Raw genomic sequence first — 25207 nt, 5'->3', positions numbered from 1 at the left:
AAAGGGAGCTGCGGGGACAGACCTCACAGGAGCGACGACGGGGGTCGGCAACAGCGGCGACGAAATGTTGCTCTAGAGCGTCGGAGGTGTGCGGGATGGTGGGATCTGTGCGTCGGAGGTGTGCTGGACGGTGGGAGCTGTGCGGGACGGTGGCGCTGGTCGTTGGAGAAGATGAAGGCTGGCCGGAGATGGTGAAGCTCGCAGAGAAATCGGAGAAGATGTCGCTGCACAATGAAGAAATTGGGGTTTTTTAACCCTACGAAGGGATACTGCCTCGGTTATTCGAAACTGAGGCATATTGTACCCTTACTGCCTCGGGTGGGCGCTTGACCGAGGCCTATTGTCTCGCTACTGCCTCGGTTATTAGAGAACCGAGGCATATTGCTTCAGTAAAAAAAAAATTCAAATTATAAGTCAACGTGTGAGTCAAAATTTTTTTTAGCCATATGCCTCGGTTAGTATGATAACCGAGGCATAAAAGATGAATTTAATTACGAAACTGTCACCGCATGCTTATATGCAACGAGTCTGCAGGAACCGAGGCATATACTGCGATGTAAATGCTCCAAAATGCACTAGTGGTCGAAGCCTACTGCATATATTACCAAGGACACTTGAAATTCTTTTAACAATTGATCAAAACTTCAAATTTACAATACATCAGATATAATAATTAAAATGCTTCTAACACTACAAAAAAAATATTATTTAGTGGAGGTTATTTTTTCTATCTGTGGGGGTTTTCACCCTCTGTAAATTAATTTGTGGGGGTTTTCTAAACCTCCATAATTAGAGTTGCCACAAACTATTTGCGGAGGTTTTGAATGACCCCTGGTATCCGAAGTATATTGCAGAGGTTATTTTGTTGAGGGTTTTAACCTCTTCTATTTCTAAGTTATATTGCGGAGGTTGTTTTGTGGAGGGTTTTAACCTCTTCTATTGGTGGCTATTATTTTGTGAAGGTTTGAAACCTCCTTTATTTGCAATTACCCACCTGCATTTATAATTTATTAATTTAATAAAATTATTTTTGTAATAAACAATAAATAAAATATATAAATTTGTAAAGTACACAAAAATTAACTAAAATTAATTTCATTGATGATTTGGTGAAGCGTTAACAATTACCATGTAAATATTAAAAAAGAAAATACCTAATGTTGAAAAAAGTATAGATAATGTTCTAAATATAAAACTAATAGAAAACCTAAAGTCGTGAGGATCATTGTCAAAGTTTAAAACCTTTATTCTCAAGTACTTGTTCTTGTCTACAGGATTTCTATACTCAATTGTTGATGCCACAATTTCAAGAGTTGAATAAAGCAAAGTGGCTCCACTTGAAGTGCTAAAAAGATGTTGAATCCAATAGCTGAGAGTTCCGTAACGTTGGTGAGAGTCAAATACAACTGCATCCGGTGTCCACCTACACAATTTCAAATAAAATAACATGAATACACAAAAATAATTAATAGTAGTCAAATGAAAAAGGATAGGAAAATTACCTTTTGTCGTTGGCGTTTACGAAGAGAGGTGCATAGCTAACCATGTGGATGATGTCACTGTTTGAAGAAGAAGAAGAAGTTAGAAATGGGAAATAGAAATTAGAGATAGAATGAAGAAAAGGACATATGTAGAAAGAATCTATTCTTTTCCAATCCAATAAGACGAAAAAGTGTTTGAGGTTTATAACTTCTAGACAAGTTTTCAGTCTGAAGAAAATCAAAGTATTGATCTAAGCAATTAAACTTTGTTTTTATAAAGGCTATTAAAGGTGAATGGCTCCTTTAAGGCACCAAAATCAGCAATGAGCACACAGGATGAAATATTTACGAAAATTTGTTTATCGATCTAACTATTATATTTAAGGTTCTCATAAATCAAGTCTTACAAAATTCTGTATAATTTAAAAACTAATGGATAACTTTATACAATATCCGATCTAAAACACAAGTAAATAGCTACTATTAGATTACAGTACACATCTACAAATGCCTAGATATCTAAAATTTGATTTACATGATCATAAGAATAATATCCCATGATTCAATGATTACATTGATGAAATTTACTTCTTGAAAATACATAGTATGCCACTTAATTAGTGTTCATTGATCCTGTCCCATTTTTAGAGTATTAACATTTCCAGATTGAAGTACCTGGATATATCTGCTTCAAATACTGTAAAAAGAAGCCACTCTAGACAATGTGAAAAATGAGGCTTCTCGGCTGATAGCTCTGCCAGCCTTAAAGCTTCCTCAATTTTGTCCCTCTGGGAAGAAACATAAATGAACAGGAAATAATCAGATAAATATTTCTTTTCTCTATAGAACAAGAGTTTATAAAGAGAACAAGGTCCAACATGCCTCTAAAAAAAATCATAAAAAATGAAAGCAACAAAACGAACCCCCAACTTTAAGCAGACAATTGCAGGCTCCCAAAACATTTTTAATATGTGACAGGTCTTATATCTTGTTGAACCTATTGTTTCTTACACAATAGAGGTGAGAAATAAGAAGAGTAGAAATTCAGAGAATAGGCAATCCTTATCAGAAATATAAAAGACATATATGTTCCATCTAGTAGAAAAGCAGGACAAAATCTGTTAGACCAATTCAAACATCCTCAGTGATAGTTTTGAACTATTTTCATATCTAACTCTTTTCATGTTTTAAAGCAATGGATCACAAATTGTCCAAATAAGAGTAAAGACTATGAAAAATTCGACAAGAGTAAAGATCAATTTCTACTTCATATATAGTGCTTGAAAGTAAAAAATTGCAACTGTTACCAAACTCCTCAAAGATCAACATCAATAATGAAACATTGCAATTTCTCTCATAAAGCCTGTCTTCTACTAGATTTTCCTTTCTTAGGGGCAGACTCACTGAGATACATTTGGTTTCTAAGCCCCCCGTGAGCTTCTGGGGTAATGTGACTGTAGTACTATGTTTGACATACATCGAGCCTGTTAGTGTTGTGTTCTGCAGTGGCATTGTTGGTTAGTGTAAAAGTTCTGTCAGACAATTAAACTAACTTACAACTGAGCTCTGTATGTAATTTTATGTTAACAAAGTCTTTCACTCCTTTTAAAATAATAAGTCAGTGTATTTGTTACCTTATAAAGTATAATGCAAACTAAATAATTTATACTATTACTTCTAATATAAATACTAAAAAATTAAACAAATTTATGATAAATAATAACTTATAAGACAATTAACACACACAATGCAGCATTAACAGCATTATAATTAAGTAAAAAAATGAAAGACGATGTAGAAAAAGAACAACACTCGAGACAAATTAGTAGAATGTAATCTGAGAAGTATGCAGAAAAAAGCAAGACCAGACTAAAAATCAAACCATTAGTAACTTATCGAAAAACAAAAGTTCTTGTAACAAATTTATGATATCTCCACCACTTGTAACAGACGTAGCTTTTTGTATGGATGATCAAGGAAGAAGTGTTTCAAATCTTATTGTTATGTTTTTGAAGCCAAAGAACGCCATAGAAAATGATGGAGATATCACAGTTATACCCTCATAAAAACTGAAGATCTAAACAGAATTATTTAAGGGGAAAATGACTTCTATAATTTTAAGTGTGTATCATGGTTCCACTGCTATAGCATGCAAAAAGGCTTCTATTATGGCTGCTCTGTGATGAGAATCTCATAGGAGTTTAGGGCTACGCTGTGATTCTACTATAGTGTTCTATCAACTAATATGCAAAATACTCAAAAAAGAATGGAAAAAATCCCCGAGCTTCACATATGGATCGAGCATGTTAAATTGCAACAACATAACTGGCGACATTCATAATTGCAACACAAGCACATTGCAACAACATTATAAAAAACTAAACCAAATGCCTGAATTAGATTATTAATTAATTGAAGATTAAATATTGTCCTTGTGATGCGAGTTCCATTAATTCTCTGGCCACTAGGTCCACAGCTTTTTCCATAAAATCAGACCTCTAAATTGATACATGGAAAAGAGCTAAAAGAAAATTCCTAAGAACTTAAAAGAAGGAGGAAAATGAAGAAGTAATCGATAAAAAAACCGCGTCTAGAACGTACATACGTTTGCATCACTACGATCACTGTCTTAGGGTTCTTCGTCCCCAAACAATGACCTCTGCCTCTTGATTGTGGTGCAGCCTCATCATCTCCATGGATTAAGGTGCAGTCACTGCTGGATTTAGATCCATCTTACCTAACATAGCTTGTGGTGCTCATTGTTGATCAAAGGAACATTTAGCGAAAAATTGGAGTGAAAACAAGAATGTGGATTTGGAAATGTGTGGGAAAACCTTAGTAGAGCGAGAATGTAAAACTGAGGGAAAGGTTAAAAAATTAGGGAAATTAAAGGTGGAGAAATCTACGGAGGTTATAGAACTCTTAAAAAAACAATTAAAATTCTCACTAATCTTAACACTTAGATATATTAACACAATCATTTTAAATATTATGATTTTGCGGAGGATTTTTATAATTTCCATAAATTAACTCCCACTAAATAATATTTTTTTTAGTGTAATGATACTTAACGGGAATTAAATTACTGAAATTAATTCTGTTTATAAATTACCTTAATAACTAATTTTAATTTTGAAGATTTTAATCTTAAATAATGACATTTTACTTTTATGTTCTTTTTCGATTAATAAATAAAATTAAATGTTTAATAATAAATTACGTATCAAGTGTGACCATTCACCCAAAATTGAAATTTAAAATACCATAATTATAATCAAATTAAATAATTTCTATAATATCTAATGAAATTAATAATACATGAATATATATATATATATATATATATATATATATATATATATATATATATCACAACAAATAAGGATCAAATTTAGTGACAAAAAATAATTAGTCATTATAGTAATCAATTTAGATACTAATTTATAAACTAAAAATTATTGGTAACAAAACTAGTTTCAAAAAATTATAATTGGTTTCTAAATTGGTAACTAAAATAGCTTATATATTTAAATTGACATTAGTTACCTAGATTTTAGCTACCAAATGAATTAGTCACTAAATTAGTTTCTAATTAATTGTTTAGAGACCAATCTAGAAATCAACTCCTTGGTAACCAAAACATAGGTAGTTAATGTTAGTGACAAATTTAGAGACAAATTCACAATAGAAACTATTTTAGTTACCAATTTAGACACCAATTATAAGTTTTTGAAACCAGTTTAGTTACTAATAATTTTTAATTTTTAAAAGTAAAAGATGACTCTAATTTATTTATATATATATATATATATATATATATATATAATTTTAATTTTGGTGATTTCAATATTAAAGAATAAGAGTTTGTGTAAGACCCTAGAAAATGGCGTTCTAAAAGTGATAGTGGTTTAAAAATAGTGAGACTAAATTATTTTAATATTAAAAGGTTTTAGTATAAATATAATTGTTGTAAACGAGTTTTATTATTTTAAAACACACCATCTCTCTAGAAACCACTTTTCTAGAGTTCTTTAACTTCTCTCTATAGGTTCTGTCTCTCTGGTCATCTGATTGAAGAACCGAGACCGTAGGATTGATCCTCTCGGCGAGCTCTTGAAATTGGACCGATCAGTTTCTCCGTTCGCGTAAGTTGAGTTTTCGCTCTCTTTTTAGTCTTTTTCTGTTTTCTGTTGCATGCAAGCCCTCTTCCACTTGCATGTGACATTTTAATCATTAGTATGAGTCTCTGTTGATCAGTGATCATAATGGTTTGTCTTTATCGTTCTTGTGATGTTTCTATGTGTAGATAGAACATCCTGTGGAGTTAGAGGTGTTGACGTTTATAAAGTTGTCTAAATAGGATAACAGGTAAGGAAAGCTAGCCTTTTGCTCAAATTCAGTAGAAATCTTCTATGAGAACTTAGATTTGCATAATCCTATGTTTGACTGATGTTTGGATTAATTGTTGTATGGAAATTGGGTTTTTGGTATGTTCTCATATTACTGATTTAAATAAATAAAATAATTAAAACATAAAGCTGTCGCATTTATGAATACGTGCTTAACCCCTATCCTGACCGCAACTCAAGGGATATGTTCCGAGCTCAACTCAAGGAACCCAGCAATCTTACCTTTGAGGCATCACCAAAAGCCTTGTATATCACCCTACAAAGTCCAATACTTAGGACTTACAACAGCCAAATCGCCTAGCAGGGGACACGTACCGCTAGGCGCCTATCCGCTTCCAGACCGCCTGGCGGGGGACACGTACCGCCAGGCGCCAAGCGCCTCAGAACTGCAAATTCATTAACCATCGCTCGGCGGGACAACCCACACCGCCAGGCGGACGTGCTCTAGGAGACTCCTGATTTCATCGCCATCGCCTGGCGGGATATTCCCCTTCGCCAAACGCCACCAAATCCAGAACCCCACTGTTTCCTTGCCACCGCCTGGCGGATGTGACCCCACCGCCAGGCGCCACACCAATAATGAACTCTTACTGGTTTGTTCGTGGCTTGATTCAAGTTTCCCACAATGGTCTTGCATAATCATGCATTCAGATAGTTGAACCTTCCTCATTCCATGTATATACACTCTCATCCACAACCCTTCTCAATTTCAACTTACCAAGTAAAAATACCTAACTTCCCTTTTGTATACCATCAATCTAGTTTATCAAATAAGTCATGCATACGCTCAGCTATTCCAATAATCTATATGGCACTCTAAACTCCTTCCACTTTAAGTTTTATTAATTACTCAGATTACTGTCCAGGTCTCCATCACTTTATATGTACTTTAACAACTGTCTTACCCATAATTTACACACTCCCTACCAATTCGCAATTCCGATTATTCTTATAAACTTACGTAATTGTAGACCTCGTCTAGGACCACTAATACCACACTAATCTGGACCATTGGTTTGTCACCCACTCTGATATGTTCACTCAACTTTCCCAGTATTTTCTTTCCTCTCCTAACACTTAAAATCAACCCTATTCCTTTCCTACTATCATTCATACTCGCAACACATTACTCATTTCAACTGTTCTCGTAGCATGAACATGACTCCCTTCACCTAGTGCCGCCTGCAACACCCGCCACACGTACAGACTCCAACTTCTGATACGACGCCTGACGACAAGCCTTGCGCTGCCAGGCGGTGTAACAGTTCTGGCAGATTCTCAAAATTTCCAACAGCCATGAAATCCACCTCTCGTTCTCTAGTACTTCTCTCCGTTTCTCTCAATTGCTTTCACCCTCAAAACACTTACCTTGACCCACACTCGAACTTTAACTATCCATGTCTAAAATGTGGGTACACCCATGACACCATTACCATTGGTTCATTCAAACTCCCAATTATAACCCTAAAATCATATTCACACTGTTTCATCAATTTTACCTGTTAATTATACTGTTTTTCAATAAATTACGATGTTAGACCATCTATAATCACCAACTTATGGTTTCCCTCCGATCAAAATCCTTTCAAAACACCTCAATATGACAAAACTCCAAATCCCAGCCCGCGTCTGATATGACCCCAACAAGCCCAACCTCAAATGCATCAACAAGCCCAAGCCCACATAAAGGCCCAATCACTAGAAGCATGATGAGAAAGATTCACATGGGCCTCTCACAATATGATCAAGTCAATCATGGGCTTTTTACATTATTCACGTGGGCTAAAGAAATCTCTAAAATATGAGATGATGCATGAAGGAAGTAGTCTAGATTTAAATTGGGCCTTTGTTTAGGCTTTGTTTTCAATAAAAGCTAGAACACTTTTTGGGATCAATTGGACCGAGCCCAATTTGCTACCTTTGGCCAAGAATTACTTGAGTGACTCTCCATTTGGATGCAAGCAAAGCATGAACTAAGCAAGGAGAATGTGATGGAAGCATGGTGCGTGTGACTTGGGCAAGGAGAGTGTGATATGCCACTTGACATCATCAAGACTCATATACTACATCACATGGTTTACAATCAAGCTTCTTCTCCAAGCTACATTTGCATTTCATCTTTGTTGCATTTTCTCTTCATTTGGCCGGCCATGTGCCTATAAATAGAGCCACTCAAATATTGTAATGGTTACTCTTGAATTGCTAATAGATGCTAGTGTTTGAGATCACTCCACACTTCTATTAATTTGAGAGCACACATGGCTAACCTTCTCCTTCATCTCCTCTAGCCACCTTTCATACCATAGCTCCACTTCTACTCTTCATCTTCACCAAATTCTCCATTTCCGAGAGCTACTTTCATCTATTTCTCCAAATTCCGCTGCACTCCATCTCCTCCTCATCATTCTCTATGGATTTCCTTCCTCTCCTACACCAAGGACGTCCATCAGCGTCGCTTGGCGGAAGTTCATCGCCGCCAAGCAGTGCATCAGGAAAACCCAGAATGATGTAAAATTTTAAGCATCGCTTGGCGGCCGGGAGTGTGCCGCCAGGCGGTTTCTCTTCCAGGAACCCTTATGCACAGCCCGCCAAGCGGTTTCTGGGAATTTTCCAGAAACACACAGATTCAACCAGACACAAACAACAATCAACAATTATACATATATCCATCAATTCAAATACACTTATAAAAATTCTAACGTATAAACTCCCATAACCTGGATCCTTTAGCTTAAACTTGAAAATTGAGAAGTTCTCCTTTGAACACCAACCCTCCTTGGCTCCTCTCTATTCAGCCCCTCAAGTCTCACTCCAAACTCACAGAATTTCAGATTTTCGTGCTCTCTCTCTCTGGTGTATTTTTCAGCTTGCCAAAACCCTTCCCTTTACCTCACTTTGGCCTTTCAAAGGTGTCCTAGAAAATAGGTAATAATATAAAACGAACCTAAGACTTAATGGTGATATTTATTGCCATTCATGGACTCCTTTATGATCCATTTCCAGCCTCTCCCCCTCTTGGGTGCCATTTCTCTAGGGTTTACGCTAACCCTTCACCTTCATGCCAAAACCAAAAATGACAAAAAAAATGTTCAATTTAGGTTCACCAAGATTTGAACCCCTCACCATGCCAAAGTTAAATCAATACCAAACCACCAAGCCAATTCATATTTCATGCTAACAATCATAATTCAATTATCATATTATTTCACAACATGATTATCATATATTTAAAATAACAATGAATAATAACACAAAATGGCATACATGGTATTCAAACTCAAGTCTTCTCACACAATTAAAGTACCCTCAACCACTTGAACTAGTACTTTTCCACGTTATTCCACTCATAATTTAATTTCATAATTAATTCTCCCACCCACATTTATTAATTAATTATTTATTTAATTAATTAAATTTCACGGGTCTTACAAATTGCGTGGCTCTGCATGTGAAAACAAATTGGAATTCTGTTGATTTCGCCCAGGCGAGCAGCTCTCGCTTGAGCAAAAATACCAGAAATTAACCCCTACAACTGCGCGAGGTCTCGCCTAGGCAAGCTGGGTTCTCCTGAGCGAGAGACACTCTCGTCTAAGCGAAACAACTTAGCCTGAGCGAGAATTCGCTTAGTTTCAGAGTTGCCCACTACTTGAGTCTCGCGCAGGCAAGAGTGACTCGCCTAAGCGAGAATGACCCTCTCGCCCAAGCGAGAGCTTCTAGCTTGGGCGAGTTCCTATGCAGAATTATTGATTATTCCTCTGTTTTAATTATTGGAAGCTATAAATAAATGATTTAATGTGATGTTTATTCATATTATGCTTGGATTATTGTGACTGGTAGTACATGTGGTAGAAATTGTATAAAATCATATCATCAGAAGGTGTGGTTGCACTAGTATTTCGAGGGGAATTCTAGAGAATAAGTTAGTGTATGTGTAAGAACATGAGGACTCCTAATTTGGTTGGCATCCTGAATCTCCAATAATCATTCACGCTCAGGTAGAGCAGAATGGATTATGTCGTGAGGAGTAGCAGGAGGTCCTAGTCTTTGGACTCGATCAAGTCTTAGACGCGCAGGGGACTTACCTTGTGAGCGGTCGGATGATAACTCCATGTGTCCAACTCTGCAGAGTTTGGGAACCGTCACAGGTGCACGCCACCAAGAGATCCAATGTTGCTTACATAATCCGGATATCGAGTCTAGAGTAATATATATGCAAGGTGTTTGTGGTGGTCTATGTGATTCTGGTGAAAATGAGAAAGATTGCATGATTTCTATTTATAATTGAACTGTATGATTCCTTTAATCAGATTAGCTTACCCTTGCTTTGTGTGTGTCTGTCTCGTGTTGTATGTTTTCCTTTTGCGATGATCACCTATTCGGTGGGAGCAGATGTGGTTGCAGTGTCAAAGGCGCTTCTGGAGGATGAAGAGTCATCGTTTTAGTGTTGAGTAGCAAGAGGTTTCCAGTTGGAGCTTTAGCAGTGGTCAGTTTAAGTATAGAGTTTATTAGTTTAGTTTAAGTGTATAAGTGATATATTTTTATAATCATATCTTTTGTAAGACTGTATTAATATATTGTGTACACTGGATTATCTGTTTTGAAACTATGATGAAACTCCCTATTTTTATTAGCTTTAAGCTGCTGAAATTGGGATGTTACAGTTTGTACTTTCTATAGTTTTCCTATTCAATTAATAATTGAACATATTAAATAATACATTATTGTGGGTATTTACTATTGATATATTTTAAGAAATAATTAAACTTAAAAATGAAATGCACAAAATATAAAATTATGATAGACTATGAATCAGTAAACAAAATTTATTATATAAAAAAATCAAATTTAAATTATTTTAATATATTATGAAATCAAAACTATTGTATAATATTTGAACATTTCTAAAAAAGTAAAATTTTGTAAGTACAATGTAAAATAAAATCCTTAAAAAAATGTTAATAAGTTTAATTATTATTTATAAGAATCGATTGTAGTTTTTAATATTGCTAACTTCTTTTACTTTTAATCAAAATAATGGAAATATATATATTAGAGATATCAACGCATATGAGGTAGGAGGATTTAGACAAGATTTCCTAATTATTTTGTCGGCAATTTCTTCATATATCCCCTCAAAGTTGGACTACATCCCATCAAATATGTGGAATAACAAAACTAATTTTGTTTTATTGTTTTATTTCAAACATAATTTTTTATCATTCTTCTTCTTCACCTGGCCTAGTCTGTAGCTACGTGTGTGTTCTTCCTTCCACCCTCGCATTTGCGATTTCGGCCACACATTTGGAGCACCGTGGAAGAGGGTTGTGGTGCATTGAGTTGACTTTGCATGAGTAAACTTTTATTTGTTAAATAAATATGTTTTTTTCCTTGAAGTATCGTGTAAGATTGGAAATGGTTATTCGTCGAAATTTTGATACCATTTGTTTATGTACCTTATAAAACATTGGTTTTGGTATCTATTTTTGCTGGGTTATATATATTCTTTTATATATGGTTATGGTTATAGTTATTGAGAAATTGTGGTTCCGTATGATTATTTGACATTAGTCTTACATATACAAGACATTTGACATCACCTTTTACACCAAAACCTTAATGTAATGGTGTATTCCCAACAATCTGGGTCTTTATTCTTATATAATGTTTAACTTTGTCTATTATATCCAATGTGGGATTTTTGACTCACACTTGGACTATTCCCAACAATCTCTCCTCAAGGGTGAGTTTCTTGTTTTTTTCTTTTTTCATATGGTATATTTACCTTCAGGTGTATGAGGGACCCCTTTGATTATTGTTATGCGGTCAATCACTTCGGTGACCCCTTTTTGGTTATGGTTATGTGGTTATGCGGTCAGTCATTTCGGTGACCCCTTTTTGGTTATGGATATGTGGTTATGCGGTTAGTCATTGCGAACCATTGGCTCTGATACCACTGATGTGTATTTTTCACATATATGGATTATGGTTATGCAGTCAGTCACTTCGAACCATCGGCTTTGATACCACTGTTGGGTTATATATATATATATATATATGTTTTGGTTTATGGTTATAGTTATAGTTATATTGAGAGATTGTGGTTCCATATGGTTATATGACATTAGTCTTACACATATAAGGTATTTGACACCACCTTTTACACAAAAACCTTAAAGTAATGATGTTATGGATCTTTATTTTTATATAATGTTTAACTTTCTCTATTATATCCAATGTGAAACTTCTGACTCACATTTGGACTATTCCCAACAATTTTTTAACTGTAATAAAATTTATCTTATGTGATAAATGACGTTTGAATTAAATAACAAAAACTGATGTAAACACTTATTAGTTATATATTGAATTTGAATTTATTAAAAAAACATTTTCTTTGTTTTTAACTTAGATTATAGGTTTTTATCAAAGATTAAAATTGTAGTGATGAATTTTTTTAACTTATCAATCGTATTAATTGCCATGTCTCTATTATTAGTTATTATCAAAGAATGATATCTTTATTGTGAATATTCATTTATTTATAAATATGCTAGATTGTCACGTAAATTATTTTTATCTAATTCCACATTCTTTATTTAATTTTCTTGTTTAATTTTCAGAAAGAATTCAAAGTGAGAAATGATCATAATCTTTCGTTAATAAAATCATATCACTTCCTTCTTCTCCAAAACGAGAGCCACTAAGGGCTTCATCTTCATCAAGGGTCTCATAACTCTATTGCTACAACACAGGGTCTTGCCTCTGTCGCACCTCCCACTTCCGGCCTATGCCGTCGGCGGCGATGCCGGTGACCACCAGAGGCATTGCTCGCACCGTGGCTTCTTCTTCGTCTTTTGTCGCGCACCATGACGCAAACCCTAATTTCGACGCATCTCTCACGGCTAGCACGAGCCACCTATGAAGACATCATTGTCAAAGACGCTACCAGCCACCGCCTACAGTCACCTAGCATCCAGAAACTGTTTTTGCTCTCCTCTTCTCATGCTCTCTATTTTTTGGTTTAGGAGGTGATGTGTTGTGTGCGTACTTGGTGCAATGAGCCATCTATTTTTGTGTTGTGATTGAAGGATAACTACGGTCACGAATGGATGAAGTGAAGATAATGGATGATGATGGAGATATGGAATGTCAGAGGAAAATGAATCTAGGTTGTGTTTTTGTTGGGTGCAGTGGGGCGAAATGTGTGAGTATTGGAAGAGATGTTGTCATGTGCTGAAATAATTTTGAAGGAAAAGTGGTGAAGAAGATGATGAAACGTAATGAAGGTTGGAAGATGGTGATGAGATGTAGCGTGAGTTAGGTAATGATGGTAATAAAGCTTCTATTTTTTGGATGAAGGTGGAGGTTGAACCTTGAATGAAGAGAAATGAAGGTTGAAGATGATACAACCTGTTGTTAGAAAAAATGAGAAGGAAAATGAAAGTCATGGTGAAGAAGGTTGTTTTTTTCAATCACGAAGTTGTTTTTTTTAAAAGAAAGTGTTTCATTTCCAAAATAAAGGAAACAACATGTCTCGGAAACATGTCAACATCTGAATTGGAATATTATTGGTTACTTAGGATAAACTTTAACATAGTTGAAAATAAGGGACCAAAACCAATAATTTTGAAAATATAGGAATCAAAGTTTCGATTAGAAACCATTTTCAATTTTACAAAATACTTTTGGAACCAAAAAATATTTACCCCTTTTCTTTTTACTTTCTAAAATTGATAATGTGGAAATCCATTGGAATACGAACTCAGGGTTGGGAATGTAGGCATTAAATATGTATATCGAAACAACAAATTTGAAATATATTATGGGTAAAGACTTTTTCAAAATATTTTCTTGGAATAAGTATTTTGAAACATCTTTTCAAAATGCATAAATATTTTTTGAAATGTTCATTTAGGGAACATATTTTGTGATGTCTTCTTTGATAATATATTTTGGATATGTTGTTACAAGTGTGTATTTTGGATTTAAGATTTTTGTACGTGTTTTCTTCATTTAACGAGGGTTAAATATGTTTTTTGTTCTTTAATTTTTAGTGAAAATTGGAATTAATCTCTATTTAAAACTTTGGACCAATTTATTCTCCCAACTTTATAAATGTGTGAATTTGATCCTTTTAACCAAATTATTTAGGTTTATTTGACGTTTCAAAAATGTTTCATGATAGTATTTGAGTTATTTAAATCGTTCGACACATTTTCGTTTCAATGTTAGTTGAGAGACACATTTGAAACGTCAAATAAACTTGACAAAATTTGATTAAAAGGACTAAATATACGTATTTCTAACGATAGGAGAATAAATTTGTCCAAAGTTTCAAATAATTAAGGATTAATTTTATTTTTACTAAAAGTTAAAGGACCAAAAATATATTTAACTCTAATTATTATTATTTTTTGATTAAATTGGTTACTTGTTTGCATGTGTTAGTTCTTGTTATATGTTGACTATTATATAATATTAATTTTCTGCGCGCGCGCGCGCACACACACACACACACACACACACACACACACACACACACACACACACACACACACATATATATATATATATATATATATATATATATATATATATATATATGCAAATATACATGGTTAGAATTAGAGAAGATGGATCCTAAAGTGATTGTAAACGACCAATTGCATCTATTAGACGAAGAGAGCGAAGTGGTTCAAGTAACACTGTCGAAGATGAACTCGTAGAAGAAAATGTTGCCATTAAGGAGGCACACATTATTGATAAAGGTTATCCGGGAGAGCCAATGGATAGGTCATTGCTTGTTATCTATGATTAACATGTTATTAGACAAGTATAGAATGGAGTGCTAAGTAAATATGTTGATATAGTTTAATATAAATTAGAATGTTGTGCATCAGAGATACTAAAATATTATTCATTGACAATTGTAGCATTGTGGTGAGTTGAAGTTGGTATCACATGGTAGAAAGATGAATAAGTTAGGAAGTCCACATGAATGAATATAAGTTGCGGTTGATAAAAGTTTGACTCGAATTTTTCTTTCTTACATAGGTTTATTTGCTAACTTATGACTTATTGAAGTTTGATCCACATGTAAGAGCAATTAGGAGATGCCAACCATGAAAACATAAAGCAACTAGTAAGGTATACAACTTTGCTACATGTTAGTTTGAATAAATGCTTTTATTACTTTGAAAAACTACTACATATTTTAAATACATAACATTTCATACAACATTCATTGTGGTGAACATTTTTTATTGTAGGCATGGATTTACGAGAACTTTCCAAGCATATGATTGAGATAAGTTCTTCCTGATTATATACAGGGTGAGTCTTGGTCCAAGAGGTATGATGTGCATCCAAAATGGCATCTGTAATAACATTTGATCTCATATAATGCATAATCATATGATCATCCCAAGTGGAAATCACAACAATGAACATGCAAGGGTTAACTAAATTACATAAAACATCATATTTAAAAGAAATAATATACAATAATTACCTCATCATTGCACCTATACAATAACAACACCTTATTCAATATCACACAATTCATCACATTGTTTATTGTATCTCTTAACAGCAATAAACCAGCGTGTAGTCTTAGTACAAGAGAATCAATCATTAACATTAACAAAAACACTCACACGTAACTTACCATCCCAACTAGCTCACCCCTAGAGCCAAACCAACTCTTTCTTCCTACTCTCTCGGAGTTTCAAGACAAAGTATACTTCGTACAACTTTTTCGCGAGTCCTACGACAAAGTCCATTAACAATACTGTTATGTCGAGTCCACCATTCTCCATTTTTCTTTCAGAGAATATAACCAGAATCATTAAGGTCAAATCTCAGAGTCTCCTCTCCTCTTGCTAAGACTCCCATGCTTCACAACCACCATCTCGACACATGCATGCATTATGTTCACCATAACACATTATAATATTCATTTTCAGCCATCCACAATATAAATTTAACATTATACAGTTCCAAAAAATCTCAAAATGTAAAAAACATGTTATTTTCATCTTTTCTCTCAACAAAACAGATCTTGCTCACTATAAGCTTGCAAAACACAATCATCAACATAAAACTAAAAAAAATAAAGCACTTAAGTGCAATTGATTTCTTTAACCATATACCTCCCATTGAAGGTCCCAATGGTCAAAGGGAAGCTACATATGTTACAGACCAACTATCAAAATTTTAGCCCAATCTAATTGTTAATGAAGCAGGAAAGATAATTTTCGTTAAAATTTTTTAGTGGCACAAATAGAGTTACCTAGCAATTCGTATTTTCTACCTAATGAAAAACTTATTCAAGAAAACGTTGTTTCCTTTTTGCCCACCGATAAAAACCCTCACCCAGTGAATATATTTACACAAGATATATTTTTGATTTATTTTGTTTACAATTGCTTCATGCAACCTCTCAAATTTTAAGCTACATCTTATTAAATATGTAAATTATTAAAACTAAAACCATATTTCTTATGTTAGTTTTGATTTTTTTTATCTCTTAGTATATATATATATATATATATATATATATATATATATCTATATATATATATATACTCTTCTTTTTCTAATATGAATATAATAAAATTTTATGGTATCTAGAGTTTTTTTTCTTAGCTTCATGCTTCATCCCCAACTTCAACTTTTGAAATTTCTTCTTCCAATTCTTGCTTTGTTCCATATTTGCTTACCACTGCCAATAGTCTCAAACTAGATTATGATAATTTTCTTTCATGGAAACAACAAGTCTTAGTTACTTTAAATGGGTTACAACTCACCCATTTCTTGGATAACTCTTTTCTTCCCTCTAGTTTGCAAGACGATGAAAATCGAACACACACACACAGACACACACACACAGACACACACAGACACACACACACACAGACACAGACACACATACACATACACACACATACACACACATACACACAGACACACATAGACACACACACATACACAAACACAGACACACACACACACACACACAGACATATATAGACACACACACACACATTATGATCAACAACACCACCTCATTATTATGTCATGTAACATCCTAGACGCATCTTACTTAATAATATAATTTAATAATTGAAATTACTCAATGTCGCAACCTAAATCGCGACGGGACGACGAACTAAAAAATAAATTGTTTTGAAAATAGAGATTTGAAGTCGCCACCATAGTTTATTCTGGAAAACTATAGAAAACCATAAAAATAAAATAAAATCTGCGAAAACCAAATTTAGGGTCCGGGAGTCGGTTACGCGTAGGGAAGGTATTAGCACCCTCTAGCGTCCAAAGGCAGTACCTTTAATTAAATTTGCAAAAGAGATGTGTTTATTTTAAAATATTTATTTTTCCCATAAATAAGAAAACATTGAACAAAGATATGTTTTGAGTGAAAGGGACCCGACAAGGAATAAAACCTTGGTCCTACATATTCTCATTAAAAAAATGAGAAATTAGGGTTACGTAGTTCTTTATAAAAATTTTGATTAAATAATTTAATTTTTGAAAGTTATCTTTTGACATTTTTGAAAATTAGTGTCATGCGATGCGTACTGCCGGGTTGACATCAAAACCATTTTTTATATTTTGTATTTTTGAAAGGGAATGTCGTGCGACGCGAGCGGTCGATTTGACACCTAAATATTTATTTGATTTTTTTATTGTTCCTGCAAAGAACAAACAAGATAAGTTAGGCACGAGTGTCACCTTATCTATGCAGTCCGCTATCTCCTCAGTTGACCTATTCCCAATCGATACATGTCTGCCTGGACCCAATAGGGGTTACCTGCAAAAGGGACTCTAAAGCTCAAGTCAGCTAAAGCTCTCAAAAAGTCAAATCAGGTGATTAATGGAGTAATGAATGCGTACCTTTAATTACTGGGGTCCACGCGTATTTATAGAGTATTAATTATGTTTGGCCACGTCATGGGCTGGGCCCTAGTTTGGACTGTAGGTGGGTATGTACCCTGACCCAGGCCCTTAGTCCGATTATTATGGGCTCATTAGATATTAGGGGGTTTTGATTTCGCTAAGTCTTTTGGAATGGTTCGATCTGGTTACTTCTCTAGTTGGCTTATGGCGTCTTTATCCGTGTACTATCCTAGGTTGGCCTCTAACGTCTTTGTCCGTGCACTGTTCTATGTTGGCTTAGGTTATGCCAGCCTGAGGCGTGTACTTTAGCTATTTTCGGCATATATGTAGGAGTTGTTGTTATTTATATGGTTAAGTTGGCCAGGTACGGTACACCAGTACCCCAGCCTTTGCCGATATAGTATGTTGGTGAAGGATGATATGTGCTAATGTACTAGTCGTGATCGGTTAGGTGTGATACACCAGTCCCCCAGCCTTTAAATGTGATGAACAATGTTAAGGCTAAAAGATATGAAGGAATTTCGAGTAGGTGAAGGGGTTTGTGGCAGGTGAAAGGGTTTGTGGTAGGTGAAAGGGTTTGTGGCAGGTGAAAGGGTGTCAGAAGTCTGGTTTAGGGAGGTTTGGCGCCGCCATTTTGATACTTTGTGATGATTGAAATGAGTTTTTGGCGGGAAAGTGTTATGACGTTTGAGATTTGTGTGTATTAATGAAGATAATGTTGGTAGTCCATTCACTTTGTCTCATTTGCAAAAAATATGTTCGCGTGCGTTTTAGAGCTGTCCGATATCTTCCTTTCCTCCTCCGTCATCTTTTCTAAAAGAATCAGGTATGTCTAGTAGTAGCGATAGGGTTTCGTTGTCAGATTCGGGTAATGAGCGGTCTAGGGATAGTGGAAGTAGTCGAGATGATACCAGTGATAGGGAAGAGATGGGTAGTATAGGGAGAATTCCAATGGAGAGGGTGGTTGAAGTGAGGGAAGATCCACCCGAGAAGTTGGCGGAGAGCAATTGGCCGGCGAAGACCGGATACGAATGGGTGGCGACAAACGTGCAGACACAGTGATCGTTGTTCTGGTGGTCACGTTTGTTAAGGTCGTGGTTGAACTGCACGCCTATTTTTGAGAAGGGGGTGCAGAGGGACATAGTTGCTCCGGAGCGGGTGACCGCTGTGGAATGTGTGTGCCATGGTCGAGAAGGATCAGCCGAGGAATTCTTTATATGTATATGTGCCATTTCTCGCAACTGCACATCCGGCTACCGTTCGACGAATTCACCATGGGAGTGCTGCGAGTATTGAATGTCGCCCCTACTCAGCTTCATCCGAACAGCTGGGCGTACTTACAAGCTTTTCGATTATTGTGCATGGCGCTGTACTTGGAACCGTCTCCTCGAGCGTTCCTATACTTTTTTGTTACGAGGCCGAAGAGTTCGATCACATGGTTGTCGCTAATCAGCCGGCCTGGTCTCAACATATTAGACGCTTTCACTCAATCGTTCAAGCATTTTAAAGATGGATTCTTCAAGGTTGTTGTGAAACCGGCTGGTCGGTCACACTTCTACACGGCTGATGGTAATACTAAATTTCCGTTCTTCTGGACCGGCAACCCTTGGAGATATAAGGTGATATCGAGGGAGGATCTGTCGGTGGTGGATACTTTGATGCAATTTAGCGATAAGATTCCCACTAAGGGCTTAGTTAGGGTGTATAATTTGGTTTACCCAATTATAGATATTGAAGGTATATTTTTGTAACTTTGAGCATTTTTATACGTTCGAGTATTTTGACGATTTGTGTGTTGTGTACTTCAGGGCATATGGCGCAGCTGGGCAACAAAAACTTGACACTTTTCCAAAGCTTGCACAAGGAAAAGGCCGTGAAGGGTAGAGCTGCAGGGAACACTGAGGTCCCCAATCTGCAAGATTCACTGGTAGATGTCCACGTGCATGGTGGTACCAAAAGGAAAGCAGAGTTGCCGACTAGGCCAGACAAAGGTAAAGACGTGAAGAAAGTGCGAGTTGTTGTGATGGGAGCAGGCTCGGCAAGTGGGGTGAAGGGGCCAGAGGCCGGGTTGATTGAGCTTCCGGAGACTACCGTTCGAAAGGATATCGAGATTAACGTGTCGGAGTCGCTGATGGATTCCATTGATAATATGGAGCCGAAAGCTTTAGTGAAGGCTATGGTGGAGTTTAGCAGTAAGACCTTGCTACTTAGTCGACGTGTGAGATCTTTATATGAGAGGGAGTTGAAGGAAGGAAACCGGACTAAGGTGGAAGAGTTGCAGGATAAGGTGGACAAGCACGCTGAAGAAAAAGAGGCTTGGAAGAAGGAAAAGGAGGAGTGGGAAGCGGAGAGGAAGAGACTTGCTACTTGGAAGGTGCGCTGCCTTGATTCTGAGGAAAAGCTGAAGGGTCGAATTGCAAATCTCGAGGCCGACTACGATGATATCAAGGAAAAACATGATGGGCTGGAGGGTGAACTAGAGGACTTGAAGAGCTGCATAATACAAGAACATATCAATGGCTTTCAAAAGGGTGTTTGGCAAGCGTCATTTTTTTATGAGAATGTTGATGCTAATGACGTTAGGTTTGATGTGAATAAGGATGCTGTCGATGGTGTGCTTATAGATGAGGCGGAATCTAGCCTAGAAGGGAATGGGGAGAAGGAGGCGGTTGACACTGATGTTGGTGGTAACGAGGTGGTGGGGGAAGACGTTGAGCATAAGGCAGCTTAGGATTTTTAATTTAATATTTCCAATTTGGTTTAATGATTATAAGTCTGTAATAACTCGTACATTGCTCTATTTTGATGTTTGCTATGAATGTCGGTTACTTGTGGGTTAATTACTCTTTATATTTGTGTATGTATGGAATATTTGGGTATGCTATTGTGTGTTAAGGGTGTTCGACCCAGGCCGCCTACTTGTGGTAAGGGTGGGGAACTTAAACGAATTAACCAACAAGTTAAGGGTGTTCGACCCAGGCTGCTTACTTGTGGTAAGGGTGGGGAACTTAAACGAATTAACCAACAAGTTAAGGGTGTTCGACTCAGGCCGCTTACTTGTGGTAAGGGTGGGGAACTTAAACAAATTAACCAACAAGTTAAGGGTGTTCGACCCATGCTGCTTACTTGTGGTAAGGGTGATGAACTTAAACGAATTAACCAACAAGTTAAGGGTGTTCGACCCAGGCCGCTACTTGTGGTAAGGGTGGGGAACTTAAACGAATAATGAGAAGTTAAGTAAAGAGTAGTTGTAAGGTTGGGAACCCTTTGTATTATTCATTGAATCTGGGGTGCCTCGTTAAAACCTCCCTGGCCAAAACCCTCCTTAGGGAAAAAAGACTAGGTGAGGAAAAAGAGTACACCCAGGGTTACAAGTGTTTTTATGTGATACAATACATGTTTAATTGAAGTAAAACTTAAGGTGGGACACATTCCACGTATTGGGTATTTCCTCCCCAGATAAATGCTCCAGGCGGTATGCTCCCCCTTCTGCGTCTTCACGTATGCGGTATGGGTCGTCCCAATTGGCGGAGAACTTGCCATGCTTCTTTCTTGCACTGCTGGCCATTCTCCATACTAAGTCTCCGCTTACGAATGATCGTGGACATAGGTTTGCGTTATACTTTCTGGCAGCTCTTTGTTTGGCGGCTAAGTTACGTATCTGGGCTTTTTCTCTGAGTTTGGGTAGGAGGTCTAGATGAGTGGCCATGTTTTGATGGTTACGGGTTGGGTCGTATAGTTCTCAGCGCAGGGATGATTCGCCAATTTCGACCGGTATCATGGCGTCTGCACCGTAAACTAGGATGAATGGGGATTCGTTTGTCGATGACTAAGGGGTGCACCGGTAAGCCCATAACACTTCTACCGGTTCTTCGGGCCATCGGCCTTTGGCCCTGTCTAATCTTTTGCGGAGTTCTACTAGGATCACTTTGTTGGTCACCTCTGCCTGTCTATTTGTTTGTGGGTGCTCGACGAAACTTGTTATGTGTTTGATGCCTAGACCGGTGTAGAACTTGGCTAGCTCCTTATCTATGAATTATCGGCCATTATCGGTGATGATGGTATGTGGGACACCATATCTGCATATAATATCTTTCCATACAAACTGCTGGACTTGCTGGGCTGTGATAGTGGTCAGTGGTTTGGCTTCTATCCATTTGGTGAAATAATCAACGGTTACTATCAAGAATTTCACCTGCCCCTTGCCAGGGGAAAAGTGTCTGAGGATATCCATTCCTCATTTAGTAAAGGGCCATGGGGATAGTATGGAATGGAGTTGTTCTTGTTTCTTGTGGATGAGGTTGCCATGTTTTTGGCATGGTTTGCACTTTCTGACGTAGTCTTGGCAATCTGCTTCTATAGTCGGCCAGAAGTAGCTGGCTTGAAGGATTCTAGTGGCCATAGTACGTGCGCCGGAATGGTAGCCGCAAATGCCTTCATGTAACTCTTTAATGATATACTACGCTTGTTCTGCAGTGACACATTTAAGAAGCGGTTGGCCATACCCGCGTTTGTAGAGGTCATCGCCTATCATGGTATATCTGGCGACCTTAGCCAACCAAGTTTTGTCAGCATCTTGTGGGGGGTTACCGGTTTAGAGATATTGGATATAGGGGGTGGTCTAGTTGTGGGTTTGGGGAGGGGTGGTATTGTCGGCTGGGGAGTGGGTTAGGTTGTGGCAGGTATTTGTGATAGAAGGTGTGGATAATGTTTGCTGCAATAGGGATCGGTGGCGGCTTTTTAATTTGGTGTTGGCTAATTTGGAGAGGATGTCGGCTTTGATGTTGTCGGTCCTAGGGATGTATTCGATGTGGACTCGTTCAAAGGCGGACTGAATGACTACGCGGACCAGATGGTAATATTGCAAGAGGATGGGGTCCTTAATATGGAATTCGTCATTTAGGTGGCCCACAGTAAGCTTGGAGTCGGTTTTGCACGTTAGGGTTTTGATGCCAACTTTGCGGGCAAGGAAAAGGCTGGCGAGAATGGCTTCGTACTCAGCTTGATTGTTGGATGTTTTGAAGGCGAAGTGGAGGGATTTTTCAATGAGGATATCGTTGGACCCTTCTAACACAATGCCAGCACCGACACCTTTGGGATTCGAGGAACCATCTACATGAAGCGTCCATTGGTCCTCTGTGGGTGTTTGCTGGAGGTCATTTACAAAATCTAGGAGGCATTGGGCTTTAATGGGGCCATGGGGTTCGTAGCGAATGTTGAATTCCGACAGCTCGATGGCCCAGGATGACATCCGTCCTTCTAGGTCTGGTTTTTGCAATATGTTTTGGATTGGGTAGTCAGTTTTGATGGTGATGCTGTGGTTTTGGAAGTATGGGCGTAGACGGCGAGCTGCGTGGACCAAGGACTGGGCCAACTTCTCCACCATTTGATATCTAGTTTCAGGGTCCTGTAGTGTTCTACTAACGAAGTAGACAGGATGTTGTGTGCCTTCTATGTCTTGGACAAGTGCGGCGCTAACAGTGTGGTAAGTGGCTGTGATGTAAACTAGAAGGGGTTGGCGAGTGTCCGACTTGTGGAGGATAGGTGGTAAGGTGAGGGTGGTTTTTAGTTTTTGAAATATTTGTTCACAGTCGTCAGTCCACGTGAACCGGGCAGATTTTTTTAGGAGTTGTACTATAGGTTGGGTTTGTTCAGCTAATTTGGGAAGGAAGCGGGAAATGGCTGTGAGGCGACCTATGAGGCGTTAGACCTCTTTGATTGTGGTGGGGCTACACATCTCGATAATTGCCTTGCACTTCTCAGGATTGGCCTCTATACCGCGCTGGGTTAACATGAATCCGAGAAATTTACCGCGGTCAACGCCGAATACACACTTGTCGGAGTTGAGGCGAAAGTTGTATTGGCGTAATGCAGAGAAGACCGCCGAGAGGTCCTGGGCGTGTTGGTGGTGGCTTGGAGACTTGACAACCATGTCGTCAACATGTACTTCGACACATTGTCCCATTAGATGGCTGAAAACTTTGTCCATCAGGCGCTGGTAGGTTGCTCCAGCATTTTTAAGGCCAAAGGCCATAACTCTGTAAAAGTAGTTGGCGTCATCCGTGATGAACGCGATCTTGTTCATGTCAGAAGCGGCCATAGAGATTTGGTTGTATCCAGAATATGCATCCAAGAAACTAAGTACCTTATTTCCTGCCGCGCCATCAACAAGTCGATCGATATTGGGTAAGGGGTAGGCATCTCGAGGACATGTCTTGTTTAAATCTGTGTAGTCGACGCACATCCGCCATTTGCCATTGGCTTTCTTCACCAGGGCTACATTAGAAAGCCAAGTGGTGTATTGAGCTTCTTCGATGAATCCTGCGCTCAGTAACTTATCGGCCTCGGCCTTAGCTGTTAGGCGTCGTTCTTTGCCGAGTTTGCGTTTTTTCTAGGAGATGTAGCATGCTTCTTTGTAGATGGATAGCTTATGGGATACTACTAGAGGGTCTACTCCCGGTAAGTCGACGGCCGACCAAGCGAAGAGGTCTGTGTTGCTGACAAGGATAGGTGTGATGATGGCACGCTCGTCAGAGTTTAAACCTGTGCCTAAGTTGATGGAGTGGCCATTTGGAAGTTTTAGAGGGGAGGTTTCTTCAACAGGTTCGAGACGAACATCCCGGCCCACTTTGGGGTCTAGATCTTCGCCTGATAGAGTGATGTCGAAGCCAAGTGCTCGCTCAATGTGGTTGGTTTGCTAGATTGGGAGTTGTGGGCGTAGGTTGGCCATGTAGCATTCACGTGCTAGTTGTTGGTCGCAATAGACGGTGAGGATGTCGCCAGAAGGGGAAGGGAACTTCATGGCCAGATTAGGGATTGGGACGACAGCGCCGAGGGTGTTAAACGAAGGGCGGCCAAGGAGGACATTGTAGGATGTGGGCACGTCAATGATAAGGAAGCAGATGGGAATGGTTTTGGTTTAGGTTCCATCGCGAAACACGGTGTGAAGGTCAATGTAGCCGCGGGTGGAAACTTGTTCGCCAGAGAAGCCATAAATTGGTTCGTCATATGGAACCATGGCAGTGTCCAGGAGTTGGAGTTTTTGATAGGTGGCCCAGCAGAGGATGTCGACAGAGTTGCCCTGGTCAACAAGTTCTTCTATTTTATCCTGGAGTGCTTTGCAATCTTCTATAGTGTGGCTATGGTTGCGGTGGTAGCGACAATACTTGGTCATATCAGCATTAGGGGGAGTGGTTGTCTTACGTGGTGGCGGAATGAGGTCAGTTGTAGGGCCTCATCAAGGAGGCGAGATCGGGCTACAATAAGGGGAGCATATATGGTAAAACGGGGTTGGCGGGGCTCACGTGGAAGGGTGTCGGGGCGAGGGGGTTGTGGGGTAGGGTTGGCAGAGGTGGTGGCATAGTCATTGCAAAATTTGGTGTGGAGGGTTTGCATTTCCTC

General features: G+C 37.9%; 1 protein-coding gene across 3 annotated transcripts; it reads right to left on the bottom strand.

The window, feature by feature from the left end:
• Nucleotides 1–1079: 1079 nt before the first annotated feature.
• LOC114175247 (putative alpha-L-arabinofuranosidase A) lies at nucleotides 1080–4368 on the bottom strand. 3 transcript variants are annotated; one of them, XR_014993639.1, is made up of 4 exons: nucleotides 4087–4368; nucleotides 2157–2269; nucleotides 1503–1559; nucleotides 1080–1423 (listed from the first exon to the last, which is right to left on the bottom strand). XR_014993639.1 is itself a non-coding variant. In XM_028060018.2 (4 exons), exons 1-4 carry the CDS (start codon nucleotides 4092–4094, stop codon nucleotides 1096–1098), a joined length of 510 nt encoding a protein of 169 aa, XP_027915819.1. In that variant the 5' UTR covers nucleotides 4095–4364; the 3' UTR covers nucleotides 1080–1095. The 3 variants fall into 3 exon arrangements, 2 of the variants coding, with proteins under 2 accessions (XP_027915819.1, XP_085527096.1); XM_028060018.2 differs by having other exon boundaries at nucleotides 4083–4364; XM_085670970.1 differs by lacking the exon at nucleotides 4087–4368 and adding an exon at nucleotides 2886–4076.
• Nucleotides 4369–25207: the final 20839 nt, after the last annotated feature.

Source organism: Vigna unguiculata, chromosome 3 (genome assembly GCF_037176805.1).
Source record: "Vigna unguiculata cultivar grain cowpea cultivar isolate G323 ecotype 2 chromosome 3, ASM3717680v1, whole genome shotgun sequence".
NCBI classification, from domain to species: domain Eukaryota; kingdom Viridiplantae; phylum Streptophyta; class Magnoliopsida; order Fabales; family Fabaceae; genus Vigna; species Vigna unguiculata.
The sequence above is the reverse complement of the archived record's forward strand: the minus strand, read 5'-3'. Positions and strand labels throughout refer to the sequence as shown.

Coding starts and splice junctions, on each gene's coding strand:
- LOC114175247 (XM_085670970.1), bottom strand. CDS start 2,993: ATGCCACTGCAGAACACAACACTAACAGGCTCGATGTATGTCAAACAT. Junction 2,270..2,885: donor TAGAAACCAAATGTATCTCA/GTGAGTCTGCCC, acceptor GTTTCTTCCCAG/AGGGACAAAATTGAGGAAGC. Junction 1,424..1,502: donor GTAAACGCCAACGACAAAAG/GTAATTTTCCTA, acceptor GAAATTGTGTAG/GTGGACACCGGATGCAGTTG.